The following is an 8,700-nucleotide window of genomic DNA, read 5'->3' as shown; positions in this document are numbered from 1 at the left end:
GGGGTCCTCTCTGTGTGGAGTTTGCATGTTGTCTGCGTGGGTTTCCTCCGGGTTCTCCGGTTTCCTCCCACAGTCCAAAGACATGCAGTCAGGCCAATTGGACACGTTAAATTGCCCCTGAGTGTGAGTGACTGTCTGTGTCTGTCTGTCTGCCCTGCGATGGACTGCGACCTGTCCAGAGTGTATCCTGCCTTCCACCAGATGACCGCTGGGATAGGCTCCAGCACCCCCCCACGACCCTGACGGAGAAGCAGCTTGGAAAATGGATGGACGGATGTTTTTGAAATTAATAAATTCAAATTTTCTGAAAAAATAAATCAAGGGTGATTTTATGCACAGTGTGTGAGTATCGCCAGTCCAGGTGGCGGTCCAATGTGGAGTGCCATGGAAATGGTGTCCTCTGCTGACCTGTCGCGGTGGTAGGTGAACTGATGTGGGTCCAGTGTAACGGCAGAACCATTTTCAAAAATATGCAACGTTCTCCATCAATCTGAAGAACCGTTTCATTATGCAAAAACCCATTTATGCATGAAATGGTTCTAGACAGAACCTTTGCCTTTACTAAACAACCCTTGAAGAACCATCTTTTTTAAGTGGGCAGTGCCTTGTAGGCCAGGCTTCAATAATTAACATCAAGGATAATGCGTTTGTGTGCCAGCACTGAATCTGTCAGACGGAAACCTAATCCCAAGGCCGCGGGTCATTAAACATTTATAACAGGGTTCTCGGACTCCGTCCTGAGGAGGCACACCTCTGAGCAGCTCAGCTTTCCCTTTAAGGCACCTGCTTCAGTCTGATAATTTACTGATGGGCAGCGCTGAAGCACTCTAGGATTAGTGTTTGAGAGCTTTTCAGTAATGCAATAAGCCTTATGATCCTTTCACTCAGTTCAGTTTAATCTGATATTCATGACCTCACAATTTTATATCGTTTTCATGTTTTTGTTCATCAGTGTTCTCTTGCTACAATCAGATACACGAGGAATCCCTGTGGTGTCAACCAATCGTGGCTGCTAGCCTAGGCAGGGAGATATAAGCAGGGATGGTTTATGGTATCAGTCCCGTTTTTGATATAACGGGGGAAATAGGAAGCGGCCAGGTTCTTCATAAACCAGCTCTGGTACTACACCTCAGAACTATGAGGTAACACATAAAGGAGACAATACTTGAAATGCTTTTCAACCTAACATCTTTCTGCCGCATCTGTAGGATCCATGATCTTTGACCATGCTTAACAGAAGCCAACAGGCAGCTGAACCACCTGAACCAGCTTTCCGGTTCTATTTAAGGATAAGGGATAGGCATTAGGCTTTAAACTTCTGTTTACATACTTCAGGATAAGGACCAGACTGGATAGTTTTACAGCAGAGGATATTTCAAAGACCAAGCAAATAAACCAAAAATGTAATATGAGCTACTGATCACAACCTTGGCTTGCAGACACCGTCAACTAGTAAGATTACAGCCTTGTTGGCTTTTTGTGTTTTAAATTTCTATGACAGTTCTACAACCTCTCCTCGTCCTCCTTGAGACCACCGGTGGCTCCAAAACCCACTTCATCATGTTCTCCATAACGTTCATACTCCATAAGCTCCATCCAGAAGCTGGGCGTCGTGTGAGGCTGTAGCTCTTCTCTCCAGTCTAATAGACGGTGATGTCATTTTAAACCCTTATAATAAAAGAAGCTGAACTTTGTTTTTCTGCTGAAAGTCGACCCGTTTTTCCCCAAATCTGGGCTCTAAACTATAAACAGGCGGCGTCTCTTCAGTGATCTGCTCTGGAAACATCACTTTTAGAAAATAACACAAAGAGCGTCGGAGATTTTTAATAAAATAAAAATAAAATAAAAATTGACATTTATTTCATGCAGTTACTGAATAATTTACCTTATGATTTGGCCGTGTAAATTCAGATGGACAAACCAAAATATACCCTGGAGAATAAGAGGTTAAACAGGCCGTCTTTAAGACTGATATACATGAATGAGCTCTGTTCTGACTGACCGCCCTGGATTACGACTCGGCCAAAAAGCAGCATTAAGTTGAACATGACTGGGCTGAGCTAAACTACTTAAGTCTGAATAGGTTGATCTATAGAAACTGTGTTTTTGGGATGTCACAGAAACAAAGCCAAAATGTGCCATTCTTCAAATTCGTTTGCATATGGCCAGTATGGACTGAAGAGTGAACAGTTGGACAACGTACTTTAATCAAAAAGTGAGGTAAATTCAGTTTTACATCACACGAGCCCTTTAAGGAATACTGCATATCGCTTATGCTGGAGCAAAACCTCGCATCTCCATTTGTGCTGTTGTAAAGTTTCTGACCCAATTGGAAAACGCCTGTTGTGCTTGACATTGGCCGCAAATTTCATGAAGAATGGACCAAAAGAAACGGCTTGGAAAGACGTCTGGTTCCATTGACTTACACTGAAAGTAAAGTAGGTTTTTTCCTTCTCCTGTAAAGTTATCATTTTGGAGAGACGAGGTTTTGTTGCGACAACAGCGACATTCCTCAGAACTCTGCACTTAAATACGGCCACTGCTGTTTCACTAATAACATGCAATTGGAGGCATAACGTCAACAAAACATGTTAAGAGAAATAAGACTCTGTTTTTTTATTTAAAATTACAATCTGACAGGGAAAGTGAACAAGAGGTGAACATTATGATTCCACGAAATCACATTTTTACAGTTATCTTTGTACTGGAATCATCGCACACGTGCAATTTCCACGCGTCTCCTTCACAAGAAAGAATCCATGTGTCGCATAACACACCTTTCAATTTAAAATCAGCTGAAAATGACGGCTGAGAGAAAACACAGTATGTTTCCACTACTGAACCTTCAGATGACTTCTGTAATCACTGTCTGCAGCGTGCATCTGTCCGGAAGAGAGTTCATAATCGTTTATGCAATCAGAAGCCAAAACATGATGACGAGCGCCACAAACAGGAAGAGGCGGGACAGGAACTGTTCATCCATGTGCTGTGGGGTGCCAGGAGCTGCTGGAAAGCAGGAAAAGAAGGGCATAAGTCATATCCTATTATACCCACATGGATACACACGATGAGAAATGCTGGGCAGCTTTGATGCATTTCAATATCACATTATAGTCCAAATATCTCTGAATATTATGGCATCAGCAGAGCTAATATATGAGGAGCCTGGCTGCTTCCTATTTCCCTCATTATATCAAAATAGGACTGCTAAACAGCAGAGGGCGCCCGTGAGCAAGTCCTCAATGAGTGGGAGTGAATGGAGCCCAACGGCTTAAAACGAGGCGTTAAAATTGTTTCTAATCACTCGCCCAGAACTTTCCTTTAATTCTAGAAAGTAGAAGGATGGATTTCACTAAAAAGCAAAAGAAAACTCCCCTGTATGTTTCCTTTGTTCTACAGCAAATGGGTTTTGGGCAACAGGATGCTGGCATTACTGCTACTGAGTAATTGGTGAATGGAGCAGCTGAACAGAGCAGCTTATTGGCTGTTCGGGCTCATACATATCATGGACATACATGAGGCGCATTTTAAACTCCTATAACTCGAGTTTAAAAGCTCTTAAAAATATGACAGCGGCGTTAAAAACGTTTTATGCTGCTCTGTGTTCAGGAAATGATTGTATTCTTTTACATTAAAAATGTTTAAGAATTTATAAACTACAATTTCGCTCAAATGCTCCATATCAACCCATTCATTTGGACTCACTCGGGAGCGCCCTCTAGTGTTTGAGAAAACCAAGACACTACAGGGTGGAAATTCTCCTTTCTTCAAGTTCTCTGGTATAAGCTCATGTTTAAAACGGTACTGTGCCAGTTTGGAGGATTTGGAGACCCCTCTGGTGGAAATGTGTAATTGCATGCAGTACATGAAAGCCCATTCTATATGGTGGGTTGTGCCTAGGACACCTTCCCTGAGCAGATATACGTGATGATTGTGGGCGCGTTGAAAGAGAATTCAAAGAGAACTCGGTCCACATTTGATGAAGGACGTGGCTTCTGAGGATGTGACTAATGATCTACTATGGCCATGTCTTCTTCAGCGTTTTGTACCAGACATCCAAACAACGAGCCAGAGCTTATTTTTGAATCTGAGGGTGTGACGTTAATACATAAAGGCACAAAACCCAAGCCGACACCTCTCACTTTTCAAATGTCTATTGCAGAATTACAGCAGAGGTCACTAATAAGCTGACCACAGTCCGAGTCTGGACCCAGGCGCTGTCCTATGCGGACATGGTGGAATCAACTAGTTACTATTTGAGTTTCAGTGGATGGGACCATGTCTAGATAAGCCTTCGGCTTGTGCCCGCGACCAAATCACAGCCGTGATGCTAGAACACTCCCTCTCGTGTTCTACTGCTAAAGTATCATAGATTTCAATTGGACAGCAACAGATAATCCTTCAATTCAGATTGTAAACATCCAAAAGTTTTTAAAAAGTAAACAATAAAACTTCTGTGATAACGCTAATGTCTGTTAGCACACCTATGAGGTTTCTTATAGCATGTTAGGGATAAGCTTACGCTGAGCATCAACATGTTTTCTTACCATTCAGCTTAAAACGGACATCTGAAGCTTGTGAACATTAACATGCACGGAGCTACATCTTACAACCGACTGAGACTTGGTCAGACTTCGGCTCATATTTGCAATCAGTGACATGGTCTCATCCACTGAAACTCAAAAAGTAACTGGTTGATTCCACTATGACTTCCTAATAATACTAGTTAATCACATATGAAAGGGCTTCTGTTCAGCTCCTGAAGGCCTGACCAACGGAGCACTTCACATATAACTGGGTATAAAGCACAAAACTGCCCAAGATTTTAAAATGTTGGTCCCAAAACCAAAACTTACTGATTGTAAATGCTATAAATAACATTTTTAAAACATTCCACTTTAAAAGAAAACATGTTTTAATTCCCAGAAAACATTAGGCCTTCCCTGAAGCCCTAGAAGGGCCTGTTCTATCAATACAACCATGTCATACATACTTAACGCCGCACTAATCATGACACACCTTCTGAAGGCTGAGGGAACGACCGTGTTCAGCACTGATGTGAACAAGTGCGGATAACTGATGGTAAACTAGTCCACCGGGTGGTTCTGCGCAGGGACATACCTGGAGGTGGCCTTCCGTCGTTAATATTGAATGCTGTGGCAAAAATGCCGAAAGGAAAAGCTCCAATACCGAAGGACATCTGGAAGCCGCCGTCTCCAAAGCCAAATCCTTGAAACCCCTGCGATAAGAGACGCTGCTTTTAGCTATGAATGAAAACCAGTAACAATCACAATACAGACACACTGACAGTCCATACAGTTGATTACAGATTCAGGCCAAACAGGTGTTCAGTCTTCTAAAGCCTCGGGTTCACTACACTTAACGTCTGAATGGATTATAAAGCCTGGGCGTCTCACACTGTCCGACCGGTTATTGCAGATTTTTTAGGTGGCTGAAATGTTGGGGATCCACACTAAACGATTAGGGATCACAATCTACACGACTTTTAATCTGCTGCCGAACTGAACGGAGCTCTCTGAACTCGCACAAACCCAAATAAGGTGGAGCTGCTCACTGCTGTTTATTCTCCGGCTGGCATGGACGCAGTAAAGAAGTGTGATCAGTTGGTATTTTTAGAGTTGTAAATGTACATAAACTCGAATGTGCCTTAAACTCAGCTCGTTAAAAAGCTTCGCTCCACACGTGAGACACTTTTTTTCACCGTTTTTCTTTGTTCATTTGCTGTATTTTCTTCTTTCTTCTGTATTCTCTTCTTCCTCAGTTTTGATTGGCTGTTGCAGGAATCCATTCAGAGCGAGTCGCTGACCAGTTAACACTAGATTTCGCTCCGAGGCGGGTCGAAAAACTTCAAAACACGTTTGATAAACTCTGTCGGATCTGAAACGCAATCGGGAGGAAAATCCAAAAATCCAAGTCTGCGCCCCTCAAACGCGACTCGACTTGCTCTCCAACTGTCGCCTCCGACTGACCCAAAAATCTGCAGGCTAGAGCCGACCAGCTCAGACTCGGCCAGGCTGAGAAAATCAGGGTAAAAGTCGTGTAGCGGAACCCCAGCTTTAAGCAAGCAATAGCTTATTTACTACAGCCAGGGAAGTTGTGGGCTGGAGGTTAAGGAACCAGCCTTGCCACTGGAAGGTCTCCGGATTGGACCCCCAGAGCTGACAGGATGTGCCCGAGATGCCCTTGAGCAAGGCACCCAATCCCCAACTGCTCCCCAGGTGCTGTGGATAGGGCTGCCCACCTCTGGGCAAGTGTGCTCACTGCCCCCTAGTGTGTGTGTGTGTGCACATTCATCAGCATGTATGTATGTACAGCTGGTTTAAATGCGGAGGTGAATTTCCCCGCCGTGGGATTGATAAAGGGTAACTTACTTTAATGCCTCGTTTCATTCATATGACTATTCATATTCGTGCTCTAACCATCTCACGGCTTCTAAAACAGCCTGTTAAGGACAAAAGAAGCACGGAAGTGTGATGCAATCTCAAACGCCAGGTGTTGTCATTACCTGAGAGGGCCAGAAAAAGCTCTTTCCCACCTCTCTCTTTGGAGATGCCACCTAATAAGTCCCTCTGGGAGCGGTGCTTTTACTAATGAATTACTCACTCGTTGGCAATACAGTGACTCCCTACCCCCCGTGTAAGAGTTTCATCACATACGGCTAGTGCAACGTGGCCTTCAGAGTTGCGATTGCATCTTTGGGACTCCACACGCAACCTGCCCGTCACCTTGAACACACCAACGTGTCTGATTTTTCAAAATCAAGCAAACATGAAGATCACTCGATCTGATTTCACGTGACAGAAGGAATGCTTGGCGTTAAGGTTATTTTTATTTTTTGTTTTGGCCCATGGCTAGTGGGTCTAATTAGTGCCAAATGATGCAGTTACTTACGCCACGATTCTCCGGCTCCGGTCTCTGCCCCTGTGGTCTGGGAGGAGTTCTCTCTCTGAAATCCCAGAAGGAGACAAAGTAAGTGCACAGATTCGGCAATTAGTGCGTTTTTGTTTGTGCCAAGAATACCTTTCACGGTGCGCACAGTGACACCGCACTAACTGCTACGGTCATCTCATTTTTCAGACAGTTAATGGGTCACGGTTTCTTTGAGGTGCTTGTCTGGTCACACATGCAGCAAACGAAATACGTTCGTGCTTCTGAAAGCATTTCTGCCAAAACCGTGAAATCTACCTCGGGTCCTGCTGGCCAGTGCTGCCTCGCCCATACAGCGGGATGACTTTGTCCCGGCTGATGCCTGCTTTACATACTGGACACACCTGTCTGTTTGGCCTCGTTTCCAACCACTGTGAAGAGAGGAAATGGGGGGCGGGGGGTGTGTGGGTATGATGGGACAGTGAAAAGCCTCATTAGATTCACATGCATTAGAAAGGGGGGGGGGGGGGCAGAAACAGAAGGTAGAGGACGTGCAAAATGGAATAAGGTAAACATACCTGATGCAAGCAGGGCCAACTGCGAGCCAACAACGGACGCATCGAAAGAGACGTGACGGAAAGAAACAAAACCCGGTTACCGTTTAGATCATTACGACAAAAATTTAGGATTTAGGCCGAGAGCACGGGGTCTTACCAAAAGAGGTGGCCACACAAGCTTATCACTGCATCCTTGGAAGTGTCCAAGCAGATATTACACTCAAATGTGCTGTCCTGGCTGCTGCTTTCTCCCGGCGCTTGGCCCCCGGAGCCGGTCGCCGTAGCGTCAGTGGCTGCGGAGCCCGACGGCGGATGAGAGGCGCTGGCCATGACGTTCCTTCGAGCTGGAAGAGTGGACTGGAACACGTCTGGTAAAGGAAAGACAGACGACTCAGCGTTCATAACAATTCGCCTATGACAGCTACACACCTGAAACACGGCTCTTCAAGGATTCCTCAGCAAACAGCAAACTTAATGCAATTTAGAACCAAAAGGTCTACGCAGAACCATTTGCATGCTTAAACGGTTCTTCAGATCTTTACTAGTGGTTCTGTACAGCACCAAAGAGGCTCACTTTACATTGTAACGTGACTCTTGACCTATGTAGTTACCCTATAGATCCATTCTCAAATAGGTTCTGCATAGAACCACATCCCACACACTCATCCCCAGTCTGAAGAACGCCTTCACCTTACAACGAAACACTGAAGCAAGAAATGGTCCTATACGCACCTCGTGGTTCCAAACAGAGTAATTCCTTCTACTCTAGAACCTTTAAAAGGTTCTAGTTCTTTAAACGTGCAGCTGCGAGAGCCATCCACTCAAACAAGCTAAAGCAACTGCGCAGCAATGTTTTCAACCCAGTCCAGTCACAGTTCTTACACTCTGACCGCCTCTACCGCCGTATTAAGTCACCGACACGTCCTTAAAACTAATAAGCAGCGTCTGTAAATGACAGTAATGATATTAATGAGCATAAACCGCTTGTTCTGCTCGGTGTTAGCTGAGCTCTGCTGTTAGCTGGTTAGCCGGATCAGCTAAAACTTGCTAAAATACGTCGCGTTTCATAACAATGAGCTCTGTAAGTAAAAGCAGCTTGTTTAAAACAAAGGACTCGATAAACGACGCTACCTTAACCGTTTCATCCAATAAACCCGCCGTCACAGCCGCCGCGACGAGCTGATTGTAAGTCCGTCGTTGGTCCGGCGAAGGCAGCAAAGCGCGTCGCATCACTTTCAGTCCGGTTGCGTCAAGC

At 44.7% G+C, this 8,700-nt stretch overlaps 1 protein-coding gene across 2 annotated transcripts; it reads right to left on the bottom strand.

Annotated features, from left to right (window-relative positions):
• Positions 1 to 2,591: 2,591 nt before the first annotated feature.
• Positions 2,592 to 8,700, bottom strand: rnf185 (ring finger protein 185). Of its 2 annotated transcripts, none has more exons than XM_017716683.2 (7): positions 8,577 to 8,700; positions 7,603 to 7,813; positions 7,467 to 7,485; positions 7,207 to 7,319; positions 6,913 to 6,967; positions 5,122 to 5,239; positions 2,592 to 3,006 (listed from the first exon to the last, which is right to left on the bottom strand). In XM_017716683.2, exons 2-7 carry the CDS (start codon positions 7,773 to 7,775, stop codon positions 2,909 to 2,911), a joined length of 576 nt encoding a protein of 191 aa, XP_017572172.1. In that variant the 5' UTR covers positions 7,776 to 7,813; positions 8,577 to 8,700; the 3' UTR covers positions 2,592 to 2,908. The 2 variants fall into 2 exon arrangements, with proteins under 2 accessions (XP_017572172.1, XP_017572173.1); XM_017716684.2 differs by having other exon boundaries at positions 2,592 to 3,003.

The sequence above is a fragment of the Pygocentrus nattereri genome, chromosome 23 (genome assembly GCF_015220715.1).
Source record: "Pygocentrus nattereri isolate fPygNat1 chromosome 23, fPygNat1.pri, whole genome shotgun sequence".
Classification (NCBI taxonomy): domain Eukaryota; kingdom Metazoa; phylum Chordata; class Actinopteri; order Characiformes; family Serrasalmidae; genus Pygocentrus; species Pygocentrus nattereri.
This window is presented reverse-complemented; position numbering and strand designations above follow the sequence as displayed.